Here is a 26,608-nt window from a genome sequence, read left to right on the forward strand (position 1 = left end):
CCACCTCATCGCACATTCTCCTTCCCTCCTGTATAACCCGTCCTTAAGAAATTTAAATCTGACCCGTTTTTCTCTTGCTCCAAGTCCGAAACCAAACTTTGACACGCACTAATAATCTAACTCAGGAGATGTTTGGCTTGAAGGGTAATTAGATGCTAACCCAGGGCGAGGGTTCTTTGAGACCAAACAACAAATGGGAGGAAATAAGCCCCAGCTGGAGCTATCTTCCAGTAACCCCCCCTCCCCCGGTCCGCGTTGTGGCCTTCAGAGCCCATGCGGTAGTAATTGGCTTGATTGTTTCTTCAGAGCTGCAGTCATGATTAAAAATGCTGCCCGAAGCACAGCGAGGATGTCCTTGACACACATCCTATTTTCTGGGAAAAAGGTTACTACCACGGTAATTGAGCTGGGAAGCGGAGACAAATTGCTCCGGGCTCCAGCAGCGGGTTCAAAGGACTGCTGTTGACCGGAATCGCACACACCCTGCAGTTTTTCCTCTCGCAGTTTGTAAGATAACAATGATAGTATTTGCATCTACAGATTATCTGCAAAACTGAAGTAGAAGGGAAGAAACCGCAACCGAGGAGACTAGAAAAGAATCCAAAACGCCGGACAGAGTTACACAAATGACCACAGGAGAGAGGGGGAGGCCCGGAACTCCCCCGCGGGGCTGCTCCGGGACGGGCCCGGGACTGCAGGGGGGAGGGGAGGAGGAGGGGTGCGGGGCGGTGGTGCAGGATGATTGATTTCTCTGCCCCGGGCCGGCGGCGCCCGCAGCTGGCTGGAGCCCACGGTGACATCACTGGCCCCCGGCGCGGGTCACGTGGCCCTCCCCCCCCCCGTCCCGCTCCTCCTCCTCCCGCTGCCTTCGGAGCGCAGGGTCCGGCCGCAGCAGGCGCGCGGAGCTCTCCGGGGAGGCGCAGGCCACTGGCGAGCGGGACCCGCGGCAGCAGCGGCAGCAGCGGCGGGGGAGCCGGCAGCGGCCGCGCAGGGAGTCCCGAGCGACGCGACCGACGCTCCTGCAAACTTGGGCGCGCGCTCGCGCTACGGCGCCCGCAGCCGGAGCGATGAAGATGGTCGCGCCCTGGACGCGGTTCTACTCCAACAGCTGCTGCCTGTGCTGCCATGTCCGCACCGGCACCATCCTGCTCGGCGTCTGGTACCTGGTGAGCGCGGCGACGACGCGCGGGGGGCGCACCTGCCGGGGAGACCCTCCCCCCACCCCGGCCCCTGGCCCCAGGCCCGCGCGCCCAGCACACCGCCTCCCCCCTCCCCCCTGCGCCAAGTGTGGCTTCGGTGTCTGGCGACGCCGGCGCTAATCTGCCTGAAGTTGTATTATTAGAAACTTAATTCCCTGCACGAGCCTGTCCGCGATCCCCGGCGCGGCCAGCCTGCGGCGGGGGTCCGGCCGGGGGCCCGGAGTCGGGGGCTGTGTGGCCGCGGCCGAGCCCGCCGCTTCCGGGAGAAGTGCTCCTGCGGCCCCCGAGCCCCCGGCGGAGCCGCCGACCACGTGCTTCCCAGCCCTTCCTTTCTTCTCCGCGCCGGGTGGGCCGTGACCGGCAGGGTCGTGGGGTGGGTGACCGAGTGCGTCGTGCCCCCCGCTGCGGTCACGCTGGCGGCCGGACGTGCCCTTTCTCCCTGCTCGCGCCGGTCTGGCGTCGGGTTTGCGGGACCGTCTCCTGCGCGCGTGCGGGTCCGGAGGAGAGACGGTTGGGGGGTTCTTGGCTCACTCGGTGCCCGAGCCCCTCCACGTCTGGTGGAAAGCCGTTACTCTAGGAAGGGATTTGCTTGTGGTTGACTGCGTTTCAGTCCGTCCCGGGAAGCCATTTTACACCCACTTACTTTCCTGCCCGTTGACAGGTGATCCCTGTACCTTTCTTACCGGCCACAGCCAGCAGATCTGATCTTTTTTTTTTTTTTCTCCTTTTTATAGGTCGGATCTTTTAAGGACTTGTTTGTTTGGGGGAGCAGTGATTCCTGGGGGCAGTGAGGAAACCTGATGGAGCTTTCTGGCCCTGTGCCTGCTCCAGGTTGATGGTTGGCATCCCAGGACCGCATGCACCAACAGAGTCAGATTCCGTTGCATTTCGGGTTTTGTGACATCACGATGGGGAGTTAGACCCGAGCCACTGTGCAGTGACTACCACTGCATCCTGAGGAAATCATGGTGCCAAGACGGCATATTGAACTTTTTAGTGAGAATAAATTCTTGATCATAAGAGTTTTTTGTTGTTGGTTCATAGTCACTTTTTCGATGTAGTATGAACATCCTGTCGAATTGTGGTGTTGTGCCATATTAAGCCAAACGTTTTCCCCCAGGTTTATGGTGTTCCCTGCAGTATAGTTCAAGTTTCCTTTAGTCAGTGCCTATCATAGGCCACACAATAGACATCTTTTGGCCTTAAAAGCTTTCAAACAGATCTTTGGTATGAGTGGATTCTTTCTGTGCAGTCTGAATGCAGATAGAACATCAGCATCTTGGCTCAACGCAGACTTCGCTAGGAGCCAAGAAATGCTTTACAGAAATTTTAAAATTACAGCAAAAGGATGGTAGGTGGCCTCAGAATAGGGCTCTTATTGATAGTCAAGGTGGACTGTTGTATATAAATGTCTTGTGTCCTCCTTGAAAATGTTCAAAACTGCAGACTTGCAAGTACACCAGCAAATGTAATTTGTAAAATCTAGGGCACTGCATTAGGCAAATGTACTTACACGATCTACAGGAAAGATAAATCTACTTGAGCCCTGTTCTTGGCTGAAATCCAACCAGACAGCATTGGTGTGAGAAAAGGAAAACATTCTGCATGCTTCGTCTACTGTTTGAACTTGCTCTTTGTGGAAAGTAGTTACTGCTGTGTGTGTTGTAGCATTTGGAAACAGCATGGCCTTTTGAAAGATAATTAGAAAGCTTTCTAGCAGATGGAAGGATGCGCCCTTTGGTAAACCTAATAAATGGGAAACCTGGCTTTAGTACTAGTATTCTTCCTAAGAAGTCTTTTGCATTTTGTAAAACAATTTGGACTTGCGAGTTTCACTCATACCTTTACGTATAATTTGGGTATTCAAAACTTGGTTTCACATGAACATTTTTTTTTAAGTTTTTATTTTATTTATTTATGACAGAAAGAGATAGCGAAAGAAGGAATACAAGCAGGGGGAGCTGGAGAGGGCTCAATCCCAGCGTCCTGGGATCATGACCAGAGCCAATGGCAGATGCCTAGTGATTGAGCCACTCAAGCGCCCCATCTCATGAACATTCCTTTTTTTTTTTTTTTTAACAGATTTTATTTATTTATTTGACAGAGATGACAAGTAGGCAGAGAGGCCAGCAGAGAGAGAGAGAGAGAGAGAGAGGAAGCAGGCTCCCTGCCGAGCAGAGAGCTGGATGTGGGACTTGATCCCAGGACCCTGAGATCATGACCTGAGCTGAAGGCAGAGGCTTAACCCACTGAGCCACCCAGGCGCTCCACATGAACATTTCTAAGATGAAGGAGCAGGGTCACTGAGAGCAAGGCACCTCTTCCTCCCTCTCACTCCACCAGCCAGCTGGATGGCATAGGGTCAGTTATCAGATGGGGAGAGTTTTAATTAAAAAAAAAAAAAAAAAAGGATAGGGCTATGGGAAAATATTGAAATAAAACTTTTTTTTTTTTAAAGATTTTATTTATTTACTTGAGAGAGAGACAGTGAGAGAGAGCATGAATGAGGAGAAGGTCAGAGAGAGAAGCAGACTCCCCATGGAGCTGGGAGCCCGATGCGGGACTCGATCCCGGGACTCCAGGATCATGACCTGAGCCGAAGGCAGTCGTCCAACCAATTGAGCCACCCAGGTGTCCCCAAATAAAACTCTTTAAATGAATTATTGCCTGTTACAGGGGCACCTGGGTGGCTCGGTGGGTTAAAGCCTCTGCCTTTGACTGACATCGGGCTTTCTGCTCATCAGGGGGCCTGCTTCCCCTCCTTTCTCTGCCTGCTGCTTTGCCTACTTGCTATCTCTGTCAAATAAATAACTAAAAATCTTCATTAAAAAAATTATTGCCTATTACACCAGAAAGGTAAAGTGGATCTTTGTCATGCCTTTTCTGATTGCTGTTTCCTACCCCACTAGCATTTACTAAGGCCCTGTGTGCCACGTACTATACCAGATGCTTGGCATATGCTCAATTTTTACATACTCCTGGTGCGGTAGATTTTCTAAACTTTGTTTTATGAATGACAAAATAACGTAATTAAAAAAAATAGAGGCCCAGAGAGCATAAGTGATTTGCATACAGGCCCATGGTGGGTTTGTGGTCCCTGTGGTATTTTTAGTCGGCCTGTTTCCTCTTGTTCTTACCTTTTAAAAGTTTTGGGTGTGTTTTGCTTTTGCCTTAGAATAACAAAAGTTTCCTTTAGTCCAGTAATAAAGCATATTGATTTCAGGTGTTTATATTGGAAATCAGTTTCTTATTTTTTCCTTTTAATGAGGCTTAATTTACATATGGTGGAATCCATAGACGTGTACAAATGCTGACAAAGGCATGCACTTTGTGTATCCCACACGCCTAGAAGACATTTCCAAAACCTCAGAAAGTTCCCGTGTCTTTCCAGTTAATCCCTGCTACCCCTTTATCCTCACCCTAAACGACAGTTTTACTATTCCTATAAGTGGAATTATACTTTATGTGTTTTGTATCTGGTTTATTTCACTTAGCATTACCGTCCTTTAAATTCAATCATGTTAATTGGAGTATATTAATAGCTTGATGCTTTATTGCTGAGTATTTATTGTATGACTAAATCACAATTTATTTGTCCATTTGCCAGATGATGGACATTTGGGTTATTTCCAGTTTGGGGCTATTTTGGATAATGCTGCTCTGAACATTATTGCTCAAGGTTTTTTTAAGAAAAGATTTTATTATTAGAAAACGGGGTGAGGGGAGGTGGGGGGGGTAGAGAAGCAGGCTCCTGCTGCAGGCAGCTGCCCAACCACCGAGCCACCAGGCCCCCCTCTTCCACAAGACATTTTGTGGACATATCTTTTTATTTCTCTAAATACCTAGCAGTGGAGTTGCTGGTTATTGGGTAGAAGTGCGTTTAACTTTATAAGAAACTGCCAAGCAATTTTCCAACGTGGTTCTCTTTTACACTGCAGCCCTCAACGTGTGAGGTTCCAATTGTACCACATTCTTGTCAGCATTCAGCATGTCAGTCATTTTAATTGTAGCCATTTTGGTGGGTATGTAGTTGCAGCTCTTGGTAGTTTGAGTTTACATTTCCCTTAGGACTAACGATTTGGGGCGGTGTATCTTTTGCTTATGGGTCAGTCATAAATCTTCCTTTGTGAATTGTTACTTATTGCCTATTTTAAAATTGGGTTTTATTTTTCTTTTCCTTAATGATTTGTAAGATCTCTTCATGTATTTTAGATTCTGGTCCTTTGTTAAAGATTCATTTTGTGAATGTTTTCTTCCAGCGCGAGGTTGTCTACCCACTTTCTTAATGGTGTATTTTGATGAAAAGTTTGTTGTTGTTTTGAGACAGAACGAGAGAGAGAGAGAGAGAGAGAGAGAGAGAGAGAAAGAGCACACAGGTGCACAAGTGCTGGTCGGTGGGGGGGGAGGAGGGCAGTTAGAAAGGGAGAAGCGGACTCCCTGCTAAGCAGGGAGCCTAGCTGTGGCTCGATCCAAGGACACTGAGATCATGAACTGAACCAAAGGCAGACACTTAATCAACCGAGCTACCCAGGTGCCCCAGTGAACAGAAGTTCTTAATTTCTTTTTCTTTTTCTTTTTTTTTTTTTAAATTTTATTTACTCATTTGACAGATAGAGGTCTTAAGTAGGCAGAGAGGCAGACAGAGAGAGAGGGGGAAGCAGGCTCCAGGCCGAGCAGAGAGCCAGACGTGGGGCTCGATCCCAGGACCCTGGGATCATGACCCGAGCTGAAAGCAGAGGCTTCACCCCCTGAGCCACCCAGGCACTCCAGAAGTTTTTAATTTTAAGTTCAGTTTGTCAATTTTTTTTTTCCCCTGGTTAGTAGTTTCTAATACAGGAAAAGAAGAAAAAAAGAAGAAAAAGAAGGAAAAAAAAATAAACCCAAAAGATAAACCGAGAAATTATTGCCTACCCCCAGATTGTGAAGATACTCTCGTATATTTTTTCTAAAGCTTTATGGCTTTATTAGCGTTTATATTTCCATCTGTGATCCACCTCTGATTTTTGTGTTAGAGTTTTGTTTTTGTTTATTTTAAAGGGCAGGTTAATCGCTTAGCCTAAAAAGTAGAATGATTATATAACCCTTAATAACTGTAAATGTTTTCAGAGAGACAAGTAAGATGATTATCCATCTTCTCAGGGAAAGAGGACGGATCTGTCGTGGATTGCAGAGGGATCATAATAGAGCACTTGATGAGGGCTGATTGCTATATAGTCTTCTGGGGTTTCCACTCTTTCTTCATCAAAACTTCCTGTTCTAAACCAGAATCCATTAACTTCCTCCCCAAGTTCCCCCACACACTAGCCTTTCTCCCACCATCTGTCTGGATTCCTCAGCTGTGCACCTGTTTTTCCTGCCACCGTGATCTCCTCTTGATTCGCTGTCTGTGTCCTGCCTCCAGATTACCTCCTTATTCTATCCTTTCTTCTCGCTATCATTCACCTCATTTAGGCTTCCATTAGCACTCACTTGGCTGTTACAGTAGTGTTTCTGTTTCTAGCTTTACCATTAACAACCCTTTTTAAAAAAGCCTATTATAGATGCAGTTCCCAGAAGTATTTTTCTCAGACACAATTACAAACTTGTTGACCTGCTCCTAAAAACTTTGGCTCTCTGTCCTAGGGAAGTCCGTGTATTTCATGACCCGCGTGTTGTAAGCCAACTTCAATTGGCTTAAACCCTCAGTTTCAAGTCATTGCAAAAATCCCGAGGTTCATTCTGATTTCGACAAACCTAAGTTATCTCTCCGTCCCTGAACCAAATAGCAGACCAGGGATATGTGACAAGGATATCAGATGAATTTAGGTCTGGGTATTCTCCTGCCCTTAAACTGTTGACTGGGGAGAGATGTGAGCTGGGGATGGGATTAACTTGGCTCAAAACACCAGTTCCAAAGCAGAGGGATGAGTCATTTCCCAGAGAATCTGAGATTGTTACTGGGAGGAAGACACCAGAACAATGCTTCCTGATCCTTAGGCTAAAGCCCCCATTTTTTTTTTTTTTTTTTTTTTTTTACGGAATGTGTTTTACCCCAGGGACCTGAATTTCCCTTGACATATTCACACAAAACTACTATTCTTTCATTGTTTTATTACATGATTTTCTTTGAATGTTTTAAAAGAGGTGTACGGGTAATTGAAAGCATCTGAACTTGACACATGGGATGAGTATGCCTTTGTTTATGTCATCCTTTTCATCATCACCTAAGTGTGTTTTAGGCACGTAGTCTTTGAGCAAATATGTACTGAATGCCTCTTTGTATTTGTACTCTATTCATAAGGTAGTTGGCCATGTATCAGATTATAAAGGATAAGAGAGGTCAGAGTAGCTAGCATCATTAGCTTTACAACCTGACCTTTCAAATAACCAACCGGTTCACTTTGAAAGTCCCACTATGCTAGTGTACCCAAGCCTGATGGATTTCTTTGTATCCTGAGAAATTTTGGTGTGATAAATACTGATTTCTTTTTTTTGGGGGGGGGGTCTGGGTGATAATACTGGATAGTAAAACCAACAGCTTGTATTTGTAGAATGATTGATAGTTTAAAAAAATATTTTATTTATTTATTTGACAAAGATCACAAGTAGGCAGAGAGGCAGGCAGAGAGAGAGGAGGAAGCAGGCTCCCCGCTGAGCAGAGAACCCAATGTGGGGCTCAGTCCCAGGACCCTGGGATCATGACCTGAGCCAAAGGCAGAGGCCTTAACCCACTGAGCCACCCAGGCGCCCTGATTGATAGTTTTTAGTGGGTTTTCCCATTTATTCTTAGTTAAACCTTAAGGCAGTAGGTTGGGGCTTGTAGGTGGTCATATGCTCATTTAAGATCGATAGTTTCCTTTTAGCTGTCAGATTCTGTGACTTAACCTTTAAGTCCAGGATAAGATATGAACTAAACACATAGTACTTAACCTGATCCTTATTGTCTAGTGTTTTCCCTACTATACTAGAGTGTAAAAGCCTGAAATACTAGGTCATAGACTTGGGATTTTATTCTGTAGGCAGCAGGGAGGCATTGCAGAATTAGGAACAAGAGTGATAGGATGAAAGCAATTTCTTTCCCCAGTGTAAGACTGTTCTGTTTTCTCTTGGTCAGTAATGCACTGCATTTATTTTTTTCCTCCTTACATTTTGACCCTTTACCCATTTCTCTGACCTCCCACCTCCTGCTTCTGGTAACCCTCATTTGTTCTCTGATCTCGTTTTTTTATTTATTTATTTATTTATTTATTAAGAGTCTGCATGTAAATGGCGTTGTCTTTCTCTGACTGACTTATTTCACTTAGGATGATGTCCTTAAGGTCCATCCATGTCGTTGCAAATGGCAAGATTTCATTTTTATGCTGAGTAATATTCTGTCGTGTATAAAACGTCACAATTTCTTTATCCATTTGTCTGTTGATGGACACTCACAGTGTTTTCATATCTTGGCTGTTGTAAATAATGCTGCAATCAACAGGGGGGTACAGATACCTTTTCAAGTTAGTGTTTCTGTTTTCTTAAATACCTAGAAGTGGAATTGCTGGCTCATATGGTGGCTCTGGTTTTAATGTTTTTTTTTTTTTTTTTTTTTTTTTTTTAAGATTTTTATTTATTTGTCAGAGAGCACAGGTAGGCAGAATGGCAGGCAGAGGCAGAGGGAGGAGCAGGCTCCTGCCAAGCAAGGAGCCTGATGTGGGACTTGATCCCAGAGCTGAAGGCAGGTGCTTAACTAACTGAGCCACCCAGGCGTCCCTGTTTAACGTTTTGAGGAAACTCTGTGATGCTTTCCATAGTGGCTATACTGGTATACATTCCCACCACCAGTATACCCTTTTCCCCACATGCTCATCAATGCCTGTTAACCTCTTTTTTCCTTTTGATATTAGCCATCCGAACAGATGTGAGGTGGCATCTCTCTGATTCTGATTTGCAGTTCCCTGATGATGAGTGATGTTGAGCATCTTTTCATGTGCCTGTTGGCTGTCTGTATGTCTTCTGTGGGAAAATGTCTATTCAGATCCTCTGCCCGTTTTTAAATTAAATTTTTTTTGCTGTTGATGTATAGGGGTTTTTGATATATCTTGGAAAGTAGTGGCTTATTAGATACATGATTTACAAGTACTTTTTCCCAGTCAGTAGGCTCTCTTCATTTTGTTGATGGTTTTCTTCGGTGTGCAGAAGCTTTTTAGTATGATGTAGACCCACTTGTTTTTGTTGCTTTTGCTTTTGATGTGAGATTAAAAAATCCTCACTAAGAACTATGTCAGGGAATTTATCACCTGTATTTTCTTCTAGGAGTTTTAAGGTTTTAGGTCTTACATTCAGGTTTTTAATCCATTTTGAGTTAATTTTTTAAAAAAATTCATTTATTTGAGAGAGAAAGGGAGAGGATGAAGGGGGCTGGAGGGGGAGAGAGAGAGAGAGAATCCCAAGCAGAATCCCCACTGAGCGTGGAGCCTGGTACCGAGATCGCGGCCTAAGCCGAAAGCAAGAGTCGGAAGCTTAACCACTGAGCCACCCAGGTGCCCCCATTTTGAGTTAATGTTTGTGTGTGATGTAAGATAGTGGCCGAGTTTCATTCTTTTGCATTTGGCTCTTTTCTGAACACCATTCATTGAAGAAACTCTTCTTTTGTTACTGAATATTCTTGGCTCTGTTTTGTAAATTAATTAACCATATATACACGGGTTTCTGTCATGTTACCTTCCATGATCTGTGTGTCTTTTTATGGCAATATCATATTGTTTTGATTATTACAGCTTTATAATACAGTATGAAATAGGAGTATGGTGCCTTCAGCTTTGCTCTTTCTCCAGTTTGTTTTGACTATTTGAGGTTTTTTGTGATTCCGTACAAATTTTAGGATTGTGTGTTCCCTTTCTTCGAAAGATACCATTGGGATTTTGTTACGGATTATACTGAATCTAGCTTGCTTTGGGTAGTTTGGACAACTTCACACCATTGATTCTTCCAATCCATGAGCCGGAATATCTTTCCGTTTATTTATGTCTTCATAGTTTCAGTACACCAGTCTTTTTATCTCCTTGAGTGAGTTTATTCCTAGGTGTTTTATTCTGTTTGACATAATTGTAAGTGGGATTGTTTTTTATTTCTGTTTCCAGTAGTTTTATTATCAGTGAATAAAAATGCAACATGTTTTTGAACATTGATTTTTATATCCTCCAACTTTAATGAATTCATTTATTCTAACAGTTTTTTGATGGAGTCATCAGGGCTTTCTGTATATAATATGTCATCTGTAAATAGTGACGGTCTAATTTTTTTCTTGTCCATTTGGATGACTTTGATTTCTTTTTCTTGCCTGTTTGTTGTGCTTAGGACTTCCAATACTATGTTAAATAAAAGTGGTGAGAGTGGGATATCCTTCTTTTGTTCCTGATCTTAGACGAAATGCTTTTAGTTTTTCACTGTTAAGTATGTTAGCTGTGGGCTTGTAATATGTGGCCATTTTTCTTAAAGGATTTTATTGATTTATTTGATAGGCAGAGATCACAAGTAGGTAGAGAGGCATGTAGAGAGAGAGGAGGAAAGCAGGCTCTGAGCAGAGAGCCTGATGCAGGGCTTGATCCCAGGACCCTGAGATCATGACCCTAGCTGAAGGCAGAGGCTTTAACCCACTGAGCCACCCAGGCACCCATATGTGGCCATTTTTATGTGGAGGTATGTTGCCTCTATAACCAACCACTCTGTTGAAGAGTTTTCATCATAAATGTATGTTGAATTTTGTTGATTAACTTCGTCTGCATATATTGAAATGATCATCCGATTTTTAGCTTTTGTTTTGTTACTGTGATACAGTACATTGATTTGTGGAGGTTGAACCATCCTTGCATCCCTGAGGAGGAAAAATCTTCCTTGATTATGATACATAATTCTTTTAATGTATTGTAGAATTTGGTTTGCTAATATTTTCTTGAGGATTTCTACTTCTATGCTCATCAGAAATAGTGGTCTGTAATTTGCTTTTCTTAAAGCATCCTTGTGTGGTTTTGGTATCAGGTCAGTACTGAACCTCATAAAATTGAGTTTGGAGGAGTTTCTGCCTCTTCTATTTTCTTGGGAGAGTTTAAGAAGGATTGGTATTATTTCTTTGAATGTTGGGTGGAATTCATCAGTGAAACCATCTGGTCTTGGCCTTTTCTTTGTTAGGAGGTTTTTGATTATGAATTCAGTCTCCTTACCAGCAGTCAGCCTGTTCAGATTTTGTTTCATCATGATTCAGTCATGGTAGGCTGTAGGCTTCTAGGAATTTATCCATTTTCTGTAGATTGCCCAGTTTGTTGGCATATAATTTTTCATTTATTTATTTCATTTATTTCTGCTCCAATATTTGTTATTTTCTTCCTTTCATGAACTTTGGGCTTCCTTTTTTGTAGTTCTTGCAGTGTAAAATTAGATTGTTTTGAGAATTTTCTTATTGCTTGATGTAGATGTTCACCACTGTGAGCTTTCCTCTTAGAAGTGCCTTTTTTTTTTTTTTTTAACATTTTAAAAATTTATTTGACAGAGACAGATCACAGGTAGGCAGAGAGTCAGGCAGAGAGAGAGGAGGAAGCAGGCTCCCTGCTGAGCAGAGAGTCTGATGCGGGGCTCCATCCCAGGACCCTGGGATCATGTCCTGAGCCGAAGGCAGAGGCTTAACCCACTGAGCCACCCAGGCGCCCCAGAAGTGCTTTTGCTACATCTCACAAATTTAGATATGTTAGACATCTCACAAATTTAGATATGTTAGACATCTCACAAATTTAGATATGTTAGACATCTCACAAATTTAGATATGTTAGAGTCCATTTTTACTCATTTTAAGATTTTTAAAAATTTTTCTGTTGATTTCTTCTTCGACTCCTTGGATGGTCAGTAGCATGTTTAATCTCCACATATTTATAACTTTTCCAGGTTTTTTTCATGTAATTAAAATTTCTAGTTTCATATCACTATAGTCAGAAAAGATACTGTATGGTTTTAGTAATTTTAAATTTGTTAAGATTTACTTTGTGGCCTAAGTATGATACATCTTGGAAAATGTTGCGTGGGCATTTGAGAAGAAGGTGTTTTTTGTTGCTTTGGATGGAATAGTCTGTGTATATCTGTAGTCCATTAGGTTTAATATGTTATTTAAGACCAATGTTTCCTGTTGATTTTCTTTTTTTTCTTTTTTTTTAGATTTTATTTATTTATTTGACAGAGATCACAAATAGGCACAGAGGCAGGCAGAGGCGGGGGTGGGGTGGGGTGGGGGGGTAGGGGGTGGGAGGCAAGTAGGCTCCCTGCTGAGCAGAGAGCCCGACGTGGGGCTAGATCCCAGGACCCTAGGATCATGACATGAGCTGAAGGCAGAGGCTTAACCCACTGAGCAACCCAGGTGCCCCTCCTGTTGATTTTCTATCTACATGATCTATCCTTTGATGTAAATGGGATATACCCACCTGTATTGGTGTCTGTTTTTCTCTTTAGACCTGTTAATATTTGCTTTATGTATTACGGACTCCTAGGTTGTGTCATAAATATTTACAAATGTTATATTTTGTTGTTGGATTACTCCCTTACTATTATATAATTATATTCTTTGTCTCTTTTTGTAGACTTTGTTGTTGTTGTTGTTGTTGTTTTTAAAGATTTTATTTATTTGACAGACAGAGATCACAAGTAGGCAGAGAAGCAGGCAGAGGGAGAGGAGGAAGCAGACTCCCTGCTGAGCAGAGAGCCCGATGTGGGGCTCGATCCCAGGACCCTGGGATCATGACCTGAGCCGAAGGCAGAGGCTTTAACCCACTGAGCCACCCAGGCGCCCCTGTAGACTTTGTTTTAAAGTCTATTTTATCTGATGTAAAGCTTGCTTTTGGCTTTCATTTGTATAGAATATCTTTCCATCCTTTTACTTTGTCTTTGTGTGTCTTTACCTCCAAAGTTAGTTTCTTAAAGGGAGCATATAGATGGGCCTCATTTTTTTAATTCATTCAGCCACTCGGTCTTTTGATTGGAGAATTTAGTACACTTGCATATAAAATAATTATTGATAGGCATGTATTGCCATTTTCTTAATTGCTCACTGGCTGTTCTTGTAGTTCTCTTTGTTTTTTCTTCTCTTACTTTCTTTAGCGGTATATTTCTGTTCTTTTCCCTTTATCTTTTGTGTATTCACTATTGATTTTTGTTTTGTGGTTACCATGAATCATACATATAACCACTTCTACATGTAAATGTCTATTTTAAGTTGATAACAGCTTCTCATTTTTTTTTTTTTACTGCTTTTTGAAGTCACATTTTACACATGTACTCCTCTGAATTATTGTAATTAAAGGCATTTTTACTACTTTTTTGTCTTTTATTTATTTTTAGAAATATTTGTTTATTTTGGAGAGAGGGAGCATGCATGTGCACACATGCAAGTGGGAGGAGGGGCAGAGGGAGAGAGTCTCCAGACTCCAGACTGAGTGTGGAGCCCAGTGTGGGGCTTGATCCCACACCCATGGGGGAACATGACCTGAGCCACAACCAAGAGTTGGCCACTTAAACCTGAGTCACTCAGGCACCCCAACTTTTGTCTTTTAACCTTCATACTAACTTCATAAATGATTAATCCACCACGTTTACTATGTATTTACCTTTGCAGTGAGATTTATCATTTCTTAAGTTTTCTTGATTCTAAGTAGTACCTGTTTTTTTCTCTTCAACCTTTCTTGGGAGGCTGGTGTAGTGGCAATGAATTCCTTTAGTGTTCGCTCACCTGGAAAACTCTATACATCCCTTCACTTCTGAAAGATAACTTCACTGCATAGAGTATTCTTGGTTGGAAGTTGTTTTTCTTTCAGCACTTTGAATATATTGTGCCTCTGTCTTTTAGTCTGCAAAGTTTCTGCTGAAAATTGCTCATAGTCTTGTGGGGGGGGTCCCTTGAATGTAACAAGTTGTTTTTCTCTTTCTACTTTTATTTTTATTTTTTTAAAGATTTTATTTATTTGGTGCAGAGAGAGCGAGAGAGAGATCACAAATAGGCAGAGAGGCAGGCAGAGAGAAAGGGGGAAGATGTTTGACAGAGATCACAAGTAGACAGAGAGGCAGGCAGGCTAAGAGGAGGAAGCAGGCTCCCTGCCTAGCAGAGAACCTGATGTGAGGCTCGATCCCAGGACCCTAAGACTATGACCTGAGTCGAAGGCAGATGCTTAACCCACTGACCCACCCAGGTGCCTCTCTTGCTGCTTTTAATACTCGGTTTTTAAGGGATGTTAAAATAGCAGGCTCATTTAGGTGGCTGAAAAACTAGAAAGGATGTGTTAGAGTCCTTCAGATACGATGTGTAGAAAATACCAGTTCTTTCCACCATCAGTCTCTGATTGGCTAAGGCTGTGGATAATATGGCTGGGGATTTTCATCAGTTAGTGAATGATACATCTAGACTTGACATCTAGACTTTGTCCATCTGAATTCAGGAATCAAATAGATTTGGGTAGTGAGGAATACTGAAATTTTGAGAGATGCCCAGTGAGCTCTTTTTACAAAGCATAGGTACCCTCTGCCACCACCTAATACAAAGGATCAAGGGTAGCTCTATAAAATACTGGCTGGGGAAGATTTCAGTGATACGTATTTAGTTATTTTTTAAATTGAAATGCAATTAACATACAGTGTTATATTATTTCAGGTGTACAGTATAATTCAAAAATTCTGTACATTTTTTTTTAAGATTTTATTTATTTATTTGACAGAGAGAGAGATCACAAATAGGCAGAGAGATAGAGAGAGAGATGAGGAGAAGCAGGCTCCCTGCTGAGCAGAGAGCCCAATGTGGGACTGGATCCCAGGCCCCTGGGATCATGACCTGAGCTGAAGGTAGAGGCTTAACCCACTGAGCCACCCAGGTGCCCCCCAAAATTCTGTACATTTCTAAGTATTCAGCAAGATAATGCCCCTTACCTATTTTGCCCATTCCCCCACCCACCTTCCCTGTGGTAACTACCAGTTTGTTCTCTGTATCCAGTAATATCTAATATGTTTTTCGGCTTTTGTTGCACATTATGATAGATGTTCTGCAGGATGTTTTAAAGATACGTTGGCCGAGAAATAAAGATTGCCATCAAACCTGTCATTAATATCAACTTCTCTGGGGCCCACTCTAAATATATCTAATTAAGTATTAAAGTATTAAACATGAGTTCTGCACTGTGATGTGTATTATGTTTCACTAAATGTACAACATACTTACTTTGTTAACTTTGAATCTTTGTCATAAAGGAAGAGGCCACATTTTTCTCTTCTCACCTTGTCCCCTTTGGGGCAGATACATTATTGTCCATAAAAGGATGCTATAAAAGTAGTAGGGCGCCTGGATGGCTCAGTCGTTAAGAAGTATCTGCCTTCAGCTCTGGCCAGGATCCCAGGGTCCTGAGGACGAGCCCCGCATTGGACTCCCTGCTCAGTGGAGAGTCTGTTTTCTCCCTCTCCGTCTGCCTGCCTCTCTGCCTACTTGTGATCTCTGTCAAATAAATGGTCTTTAATAAAAAAAAGGATGCTAGTAGACATAATACGTGAGCTCTAGCAGCACAATTTACTACTTTTTACTTCTCTCCCAGATGCCTTGGCTCTTAGTAGAGTTTCTGGAGCCTTAAGAAGAGTTCTTAAAAAGCTGTAAACTGGTTAAGCTATTTTTACTTGAAGAAAAACAAAAATTAAGTGAAAATCACACTTCTTTAGTTGCTTTTAACAACATGCTAAAGGTTTAGAGTTGCCTGTTGGCAGTTGCAGCTTCCAAGGGAGAATTATTTCCTGGGAAAATGTGAGCACCAAAAGATGCTTAAAAGAAATATACTTTTTAATTAGTAAAAATAAGTTTGAGCTCTTTCTTTTATTGAGCTTGAGCTGCTAAAATTACATAGCACTAAATTAGTATTGAATGATTTGAGTAGTTAAATAACTTTTATGAAGACCATCTGTTGAGTCCAGCTTCATAGAAGAGATAATATTCAGGGCTAAAAATACCAGGTCACCAATCTGAGTCAGTATGTCTTCTGACTGGGCTTAAAGAGAAGGGTTTGCTTCTTGATAGACCTCTGTTGAGACCTCGGTTTGTATTACCCCAATCTTGATCTAGCACTGCTAGTCTAGGAGTTTTTGTTTTTGTTTTTCTTCTTCTTCCCTTTTAAGGTATCATTGGATTTTCTGATATCTGTCTCTTTTGTGTTATATTAATTTTAACCTTTGTATTTGTTACCGTGTATCTAGAATTTTGTAACAGAGATTTCAGATGCAGTACTTAGGCAGGATTGAAGTTTCTCATGTAACATTCCAGTGTTGGTAGGCTTTTTGTTCTATGAGGTCACTCAGAGATCTCTTCTGCTGGGGCACCTGTGCTATCCCAAATTCATGGATTCCTTCTCTGGTTCTGAGGAGGCTACGTCCTTTAGCCTTGTCTGCAGGGCTGGAAACAGCTCACCAGTACTGTGTTTTCTGACCTGCTGGAAGGGACAAAGGACACCTGGAGGACAAGCAACTTGGTTTTTTTTTAAGGATGTGAAATGGAAATGACACCCATTGCTTTCACTTACATACCAGTCGTCCAGAGTGAGACCTATGACCTAACTGCAGTGGAGGCTGGGAGATGTTACATGCGCTGGGCATTTATGTATCCGGATAAGCCTATGACTGTGAAAGAAGGGAGAGCAGATTCAGGGGATATCTACTAGTCTGAGGTGCCCCCGAAGGGTGGCCTAATTTTTAAGATCCTGTTGCCCAGTGGGCAAACCTGTACTGCCTGCAGGATGCTTTCTTTAATTTCCAGTCTACAAAGTGGTACTGGTTGGTTCTCAGTACTTCGGCGTTCCTCTCCAAATTGGGAGTTAATAATACTAAAAATAAATAATCATAAATCGTTACTAAAAAGTATCACAGAACACTTTAAATAGGTCATAAAAATAGTTATGACTATGGAAAAAACTAAGTATACAAATGCAAATGCATTTTTCCCAAGGTGTGCTGCACTAACGGGGTTTTTAATGGGCTGCATAAGAATTTTTTAAAAAGACAAAATGAAGGCCACACAAACATCATTTTCACTGTGAAACTGCATATGGTCATCTATATCAGACATAAAAGGCAGCTAGCTTATAGATTAGAAAACTGTTCATTGTGCTTCTGGGTTAAGGAGTTCCCATCTTGGAAGAAAATAATTGCAGGAAATTTAAGCCTAGAAGTTAACGCTAATACTTAACCCAGTTTCTTCCCGCCTTCCCTCCCTCCTTGCTTTCTCCCTTGTCCGTTAACAGATTTTTTTTTTTTTTTTAAACTGTGTGTTAGGAAGTGTGCCGAGTACAATGGTGATTCGGCATAAACCCAGTCCTTGCCAACATCCAATCTGTGGTCTAGTGGAGGAAATAAGTATTAATCAGAATTAATAGAAATAGTAATCATACAAGTGAATATTGGCATGTAAGGGTGACGAAGATGGTAGAGAAGAACATGTGGCCTTGTGATAAGGCGTGTTGGAGGGTTTGGGGATGGGAGTGGAAGAGATGTGGGGCTTGATCCCAGAACCCTGGGATCATGACCTGAGCCGAAGGCAGAGGCTTAACCCACTGAGCCACCCAGGTGCCCCAGACATACACTTTAATAAATGCTTCTTTCCATATATAAACAGTTCAGCATTATGGTTCTAAAACATGTCTAAGAGATGGTTAGACTGTATCATTGTAGGGGATTTTAATTTGACAGTAAAGACTTTAAGAGGTTAGCTACCAGGTTATACTTAAGTAGCTTGTTTTCTAGAATTCCAGGCTATGTTTCAACTATAGAAGTATATGTTTTTTGTCTCAATTTTTTTTAAAGATCTATTTATGTATTGGGGCGGGTTGGGGGGTAAAGGGGGGGAGAGAGAGAGAGAGAGAGAGACTGAGTCCTTAATAGACTCTGCACTGAGTACGGAGCCTGAGCCACCCAGGCGCCCTTGTCTTTAATTTCTTACATTCGTTTTTGCTTGGGGATGTTTTGAATATATTGCTATTTCGTTAGAAGATTTTAACTCTATAAAGTACAATATAACAACCCTGTTATTGAATTGGATGCAAAATTTATAGTCTAGTAGGTGTCTGTTACAGACTCTGCACTTTGATTAGCGAAGACCTTGCATTTATGCGTTTCCCTCTCTCATGAATTGCTGCAGGAATCAAGTGTCCTTGTATATATTAAAACTAAACAGGGAGTAGAGAATATAATCACTTAAAACAGTCTTTGAAAGCATATTTTACGGTAATCCAGATTGTTGGAATAGGATGGTTACAGATAAGGACTAACAGACCTAATGAATAGAGCCAGTCAACACAGAGACTGTTGTTTGCTGTACAAAAAATTAATTAGCTATTTTGCACTTTTATATCTTTTCCAAATACTAGTCTTCTGACCCTTTATTTATTTATTTATTTATTTAGATTTTATTTATTTATTTGACAGAGATCACAAGTATGCAGAGCAGCAGGAAGAGAGAGTGGGGGAAGCAGGCTCCCCACTGACCAGAGAGCCTGATTCGGGGCTTGATCCCAACACCCTGAGATCAGAACCTGAGCCAAAGGCAGAGGCTTAACCCACTGAGCCACCCAGGCACCCCCTTCTGACCCTTTAGTATGTGATACTTTTTCTTATTTCTTTTTCAAGATTTTTTACTTTTAAGTAATGGTCTGCACCCAGTGTGGGCCTCTGATTTATAGCCTTGAGATCGAGAGTCCCGTGCTCCACTGAATGAGCTAGCCAGGCAACCTTGTGATACTTTGTCTTATGCAGAGTTTAGGTCTCCATAGCCTGTTCTAAAACAGGCTCCGGGCGAGGTCAGTCTCTTCATATTCAGAGATCCAGAATGTTCTTCAAGATGTAAAAGGGAGCATGCTTGTTCTCCTCAACTACCTCCTCCACTTCCAAGTCTCCTGGAGGCTCTTTGGACAGTATTTCTCTCTCTGGCCTCCTCTGGGGGACCAAACTTTGCCTTCTGTCCAATGTCCAGCTACTCATAGATCACATGGGCCCTGTATTCTGAGAGCATCAAATGGCGCCTCAAGCCTGAGAGTGATGTTCAGATCACAACCAAGTCCATTCGAAGAAATGGGCATGCTTCTGCTGGGGTGCCATAGCGGTTTCCTTTTGCTTGCTCTTAACCTGCTTGAGGGTGGATAGCGGGAACACTCCCTTGGAAAGAATTCTGAGCATGCGCCAGGGGATTGGTTGGCCCATTCTTGCAGCTGGAGTCTGTGAACTGGGTGTGGTGGTTACTAGATAAAGCCTGAGGTGGCATTCATCATCAAAGATCAATGACTGAGCCTCAGCTGAGAACTCCGACCTTGTGTGGGGTTTCCTCTGCTGGCTGAGCACGCTCGTTTGTGGAATGGAATAATAGTCACACTTCATAGGGCAGCAAGACTGCTTCAGTGACAGAAGTTGGTATGTGTGGTGGTGGTGGTTTTCTTGAGGAAGACATGTTCCAAATGATGGCACCGTGGGCTACAAGGTGAATCAGGAGGAGCTCCTTGAATTGGGGGGAAAACATTTAAAAAATTTACCTATTAAAATGTGGCTCTAATACAAGGTACAACTTCCGTTTTACTGCTTAACTTTTTCCCCTAACTGAATGTAACCTGGAGACAGCCCTTTATTAGTTTATTATAGCTTCAGCAGCGTAAAGCATCAGCTGTAATTATCATTCAGTTCAGAGGACTGACAAGAGTGGCGTGTTTTTATGTCCTAGGACTGTCTCTTGATACTCAGTTCTTAGTCATTTAGTCTGATACCCTAAAATTATTTGTGCTGTAATCTTTTGTCTCTCAAGATTTCCAGAAGTCTGTTACATTCTGGTGTTAATACTGTCATTTCCCTGTGAAGTCTTTAGCTTCTCCCTCAGCGAGTATAGCAGAATTCCTTTTCTCTGTGAAGGAAACATCCAGTTTATTTGACTGTCGCCCCCACTAGACCGTAAGGTACCTTGTGTTGGCCATATGTATGTGATGCTTAGCATAGTGCTTGGCCTCTATTTCTTGCCTAATAGATCATTTCTGAACAACTGAATGAATTATTTAATGAATGGTACTGCATTCTGCATTTTACTTGGCTGTTGATGTGTTTACCCCACCAAACTACTCATCTTTGGGGTCAAGGACCACGTGTATAGCCTAGTCTCAGACAGAGCATTGGGGACATAGTAGGTGAATTGATATAGTCCATTTCTTTTTCTTTTTTTTTTTTTTTTTAAAGATTTTATTTATTTATTTGACAGAGAGAAATTACAAGTACACTGAGAGGCAGGCAGAGAGAGAGAGAAGGAAGCAGGCTCCCTGCTGAGCAGAGAGCCCGATGCGGGACTCGATCCCAGGACCCTGAGATCATGACCCGAGCTGAAGGCAGCGGCTTAACCCACTGAGCCACACATGCGCCCCGATATAGTCCATTTTTTAGGGAAATAGGATTTCACCAAAAATCCAGAATGTATTTACCACAGTTGATGGAATTGAAATAGTAAGTGTCAGAAACTTATTTCAGTATCAGAAAAGGACCATATAGATGGTGTGATTTGAACATGAAAGCATGTGTGGATCAGAGTTCTAAAATTAGATTTAAAGGTACTTCAAATACAAAGTTCAAACCTTCATTTTGTTTTAATTTGTCTGTTGATGTTGGACCCAAGTGAAAGGCACATCTGCCATTATTATCTTTTTAAAATTATTATTATTTTTTAAAGGGGGTGAGGGGCAGGAGAGAGAGAGAGTCTTAAGCAGGTTCCATACCTAGCACTGAGTCCTGGGTGGAGCTCAGTCTTAGAAACCTGAGATCATGACCTGAGCCAAAATCAAGAGTCAGACTAAGCTACCTCAGTTTAACTGACTGAGCCACCCAGGTACCCCTGCCATTATTAGCTTTAACTTTTTTTTCAAATATTGGAGTATAAAAATTACCCAGCTGGGGCGCTTGGCTGGCTCAGCTGGTGGATGGAGCATGCTAGTCCTGATCTTGGGGTCATGATGAGTTTGAGCCTCACATTGGGCATTGAGATTACTTTAAAAAAAAAATTTTTTTTTAAATTTGCCAATTATCTGAAAACATCTGAATATAATCTATATTTTTTATTTTTAACTATTTTTACTGTATTGCACACATTCAGAAAATGCACCAAATACAAACAACTTGGTTATTGCTAAACAGTTATGTAAGTCTGACTCTTAAAGGTCACCCTAGAGATGACCACATAAACCCTTGACTTTTTTTTTTTTAAGATTTTATTTTTTGGGGTGCCTGGGTGGCTCAGTGGGTTAAGCCGCTGCCTTTGGCTCAGTTCATGATCTCAGGGTCCTGGGATGGAGTCCCACATCGGGCTCTCTGCTCAGCAGGGAGCCTGCTTCCTCCTCTCTCTCTCTCTCTCTGCCTGCCTCTCTGCCTACTTGTGATCTCTCTCTGTCAAATAAAAAAAAAAAAAAGATTTTATTTTTTTACTTGACATATCACAAGTAGGCAGGGAGGCAGGCGTTGGGGGGGGTTGGGAGCAGGCTCCTCTTTGAGCAGAGATCCCGTTGCGGGGCTTGATCCCAGGACCCTGGGATCATGATCTGAACTGAAGGCAGAGGCTTAACCCAAGGAGCCACCCAGGTGCCCAACCCTTGACTTTTTAAAATCTCCCATTAACTGGTATTTTCATCCACTTCCTGGGCAATGCAAGGATTTAAGATCGGTTCAGTTCCGATTACTGGCTCTTGATTTATATGCTGTTATCTATTTTCAATCTGTTACTGTTTTGCGCCTGTAAGTCATTGTTACTGTGTTAACAATGTTCACAATTGAGAATATAATTACCATTTCTGTTATTATTCTTTCTTTGTACATTTTCATTCTTTTTTTTTTTAAAGATTTTATTTATTTATTTGACAGAGAGAGATCACAAGTAGACAGAGAGGCAGGCAGAGAGAGAGAGAGGGAAGCAGACTCCCCGCCCAGCAGAGAGCCCGAAGGGGGACTCGATCCCAGGACCCTGAGATCATGACCTGAGCCAAAGGCAGCGGCTTAACCCACTGAGCCACCCAGGTGCCCCCATCTTCATCCTTTTCTCTGATATCATTTTTCTTATGCCAAACCAATACCCTTCAGTGCTTTCTTTACTGCTAAACTTTTGGTAACACATTCCCTCAGTTTTGTCCAAAAGGATAACTCATTAATTTTCTTGCATTTTGTCTAATGGGCTGAATTCGTCGGCTGTGTTGATTTGGCTACTGCAGTTTTTAATTCTAGAGCCCCCCCCCTTTTTTTTTTACTAAAGATTGTTTTTACTTATTTGACAGACAAGATCACAAGTAGGCAGAGAGGCAGGCAGAGAGAGAGAGGGAAGCAGGCTCTCCGCTGAGCAGAGCGCGCAGTGCAGCGCTCGATCCCAGGACCCTGAGATCATGACCTGAGCCGAAGGCAGAGGCTTTAATCCAGTGAGCCATCCAGGCGCCCCTAGAGCCTCTTTATTTTCAAATCTATCCTATCCTTTTTTTTTCAATGCTGCTAGTTCCCTTCCAAAATTCTTCTTGTATTTTTTTCTTTATCTCCTCGATTTTCATAAACATACTCACTTTAAAGGGCATGCTCAGTAACTTCAGTGTCAAGAGTAGCTATGTTTCTCTTGTCTGTTCTTTTTGCTGATTCTTGTTCTGAGAGTCTTGTCTTTTCCTGTCTGCTGTATTCTGATTATCTTTCTGCACCAGGATTTTAATAGTTGTTTTTTTTTTTTTAAGATTTATTTATTTATTTGACAGACAGAGATCACAAGTAGGCAGAGAGGCAGGCAGAGAGAGAGAAGCAGCCTCTCTGCTGAGCAGAGAGCTGGACGCGGGGCTCGGTCCCAGGACTCTGAGATCATGACCCGAGCTGAAGGCAGAGGCTTAAACCACTGAGCCACCCAGGTGCCCCAAATCATATAACATTTTTATATTTTAGTTTTCATTTAACATACTATGAACATTTTTTATTGTTAACACTTAGAAATATGATTTTTAATGCTTAGGATTTTATTATTTGGTAGCAGTATTATTTTATTTTTTTTTTTTTTAAAGATTTTATTTATTTACTTGAGAGAGAGACAGTGAGAGAGAGCATGAACGAGGAGAAGGTCAGAGAGAGAAGCAGACTCCCCATGGAGCTGGGAGCCCGATGCGGGACTCGATCCCGGGACTCCAGGATCATGACCTGAGCCGAAGGCAGTCGTCCAACCAACTGAGCCACCCAGGCGTCCCTGGTAGCAGTATTATTAAGCCATTCTCCTACTTTTGTTTCATGTTTTCATTATAGATAAGTATATAGTCATTTTTGGACAGCACTTTCTGTGCGAATTTCTGGTGGTTGTGTAATTATTATCTCAGTGGGTTTGAGTGTTACTAAGGTTCTCTTATTGAGGCTTTTAAAAAACGAGCGGATAATTACATGTAACATTTTTCAGTTGTTTAAATGAAAGCTGTAGATATCACTGTTCCTTTATTTTTTATTTTTATTTTTTTTAAAGATTTTATTTATTTGACAGAGATCACAAGTAGGCTGAGAGGCAGGCAGAGAGGAAAGGGGAAGGAGCATCCCTGCTGGAAGGAGCCCTCCCTACATGGGGGCTTGATCCTGGATCCCAGGACCCTGAGGTCATGACCTGAGTCTAAGGAAGAGGCTTAACCCACTGAGCCACCCAGGCGCCCCTCACTGGTCCTTTAGATGTGATACATGCTTTAAGGTTAAAGAGCATTTTTGATGCCTGGAGAATATACAAGGGCCTAACCATTTAAGTAATTGGACAGAAGTTGAATTTATTTACATATGGAAGTAATCATTGTCAAGAGCAAGGAAAAAATATGGGACACCATGGGAACACTTTGTAAATAGAATGGGAACAGTTTGTACACGACCTACCAAAACATACTAAGGAAGTCCAAGTGTAAGTGAGCATTAGCTGAACAAGATCATAAATATGCCTGCTCTTTGTTCTACATTTACATCGGCGGTGGTAGTTATATAATCTGCTCCTGGCAAGTCCTGACGTCGTCTTGGTTCTCGTTTGGGGTGACATTTCATTGTTTTTTGTTTGTTTGTTTGTTTTTGCTTTTTTTTAAAGATTTTATTTATTTATTGTAGGCAGAGAGAGAGAGGAAGAGGAGGAAGCAGGCTCCCTGCTGAGCAGAGAGCCTGATGGAGGGCTCCATCCCAGGATCCTGGGATCATGACCTGAGCTGAAGGCAGAGGCTTTAACCCACTGAGCCACCCAGGCGCCCCAGCATACATTTTTCTAATGAAAGTTTGATTCTGTGATGAGAAGAGCATAGTGGTGACTAGTCTTCTGTGATTGGTAATGCCCTTATCACATCTTTGTTTTATCAATATCCCCTCTCTCTGGACTATTTTGTGAAGAACTAGGGCAGCTGGAAGGACAGTCGGCCCCAGGACTGTGGTCTGTGGCTCCTGATGGCTTGTGGTACAGAGGAGATGACAGTGAGCAGAGCAGCTGGGGCACAGCCGGGGACGGTAACCGGGGCCTACTGTGGAGCAAGAAGAACATTGAACCAGTGGCCAGAGCTCTACTGTCAGGAGAGTTGGGAGGTGTGCAGACTGAGCAGGGGAGAGCAGGAATGTCACCAAGGCTGGGCATCAGGTGGTCAGAGCAAAACTGAGGGCAGGCCTGGGCACCAGAGGTGGGCTAAAAACAAGTGGAAAGCATGATTCTTTGGATATCCTGGAAGTATTTTTCCAGCACAGTGTGTCTAAAATCTGCCTCCCCTTCATCTCTCTGTGATCTCCCTTGTATCTGGTAATAAGGTATATCGCATTGGCCAGCCTTGAAATCCCGAGTTTTGCTGGCATCCCATCATCTTCGCATTAGTCGTTCACGGTGGCTCTGCCTCCACCTGGAAAGGCCTCGGTGTTCCAACTGTCGCTCTCCCTCACTCGGACCTGAGATGAGGTCACTTAACCTCTGAAAGTTAACCTGTGTGACCACAGTCTTGAGAATTGGAGGGAAGTGGAGAAACTCCTTGTGACCCCTCAGCCCACTGCCGGTGCAGTGCTCTGCAGCTCCCGGCCCGCCTCCTGCTTCGCCTCCCCACCTCTTCTGGCTCGGTCTTCCCAACCACAGGACTCTGATCGAGGCTCATTCCAGCTCAGAGAGCTTTGTGGCATCTTCATTAACGATGAGCAGGAAGCCCCAGGCCCCTGTCCTGCTCTTGAAGACTCTCTACTGCCTGGCCTCAGGCTGCATTTCTTTCCTTTCTTTTCTTTTCTTTTCTTTTCTTTTCTTTTCTTTTCTTTTCTTTTCTTTTCTTTTCTTTTCTTTCTTTCTTCTTCTTCTTCTTCTTCTTCTTCTTCTTCTTCTTCTTCTTCTCCTTCTTCTCCTTCTTCTCCTTCTTCTTCTTCCTCCTCCTCCTCTTCCTCCTTCCTCCTTCCTCTTCCTCTTCTTTCTTCTTCCTCCTTCTTCTTCTTTTTTTTTTTTTTTTAAGATTTATTTGTTTCAGAGAGACCTCTAGCAAGCATAAGTTGGGGGAGGGCCAGAGGGAGAGGGAGACAAACGGACTTCCCTTGAGCAGGAAGTCTGATGCAGCGCTTGATCCCCTGATCTGAGCTGAAACCAAGAGTCCCCTACTCAACCAATGGAGGTACCCAGGTGTCTCCCATCCCCACCCCCGCCTCCACCCCCTGCCTGCACTTCTTTTCTCATGCCCTTACACTTAACTTTGTGTGCTGTGTCCAGCCGCATCAAGCCGCTTTGCCACATTCCATACAGGCCCCTATACAAGCGTCCCTATGCAGACTTGAAGGTGCGCTTTCCCACACCGCTGTGGTTCCAAAATCTCGCTGTCTTTCCAGCCACTGTCCACGTGCTCCCATCTCTGCTTCACCTCCCTGGGCCTCTGGTCTCAGCCTTAGGCTTCAGTAATTCCTTTCTCTGAGCTTCTATTCATCTTCGCCTGGACTCTTGGCACGCTTACTGCTGTATGTTTTGTGGTATTGGGGCACATGACTTACAACCTCTTGTATTCTGAGTCCTGGTGAATTCTTCCCAAGCGCTTAGCACAGTGCCCATCTGTTGCAGTCGGTATTGTCGTAAGTCAGCCGGGCATGGGGATGGTAACGCGCTGACGAAGGGCTGACAGATGCTTTCTCCACTGAGTATTCTTAGCTCTGTTGGCGAACACGAGTTGACCATGTATGCCTGAGCTTTTTCTGGGCTCTCAGTTTGTTGCATTGGTCCATGTGTCCATTTTATGCTAGGGCTACACTGTTTTGAGGACTGTAAATTTGTAATAAAATAAGAAATCAGGAAAAAAGACAAAACAAAGAGTCGATGGGTGCTTTGGAACTAAAAGGACAGGAAAAAGCAGCAGCGTCGCACTGGCCTCGATTGGCGGACAGCTCGAGTTCCCAGCCAGCCACAAGCCTTT

General features: G+C 42.9%; 1 protein-coding gene across 1 annotated transcript in view; it reads left to right on the forward strand.

The window, feature by feature from the left end:
- The first annotated feature begins 842 nt into the window (after nt 1-842).
- Nucleotides 843-26,608, forward strand: part of LAPTM4B (lysosomal protein transmembrane 4 beta) — a 74,830-nt gene continuing 49,064 nt past the window's right edge. Inside the window, exon 1 of the mRNA XM_045077969.1 lies at nt 843-1,166. Coding sequence (XP_044933904.1) covers nt 1,068-1,166 — 99 coding nt within the window. The 5' untranslated portion in view covers nt 843-1,067. The remainder of the gene's footprint in view (nt 1,167-26,608) is intronic.

Source organism: Mustela putorius, unplaced genomic scaffold, assembly GCF_011764305.1.
Source record: "Mustela putorius furo isolate JIRA1106 unplaced genomic scaffold, ASM1176430v1.1 tig00000228_pilon_pilon_pilon, whole genome shotgun sequence".
NCBI classification, from domain to species: Eukaryota; Metazoa; Chordata; class Mammalia; order Carnivora; family Mustelidae; genus Mustela; species Mustela putorius.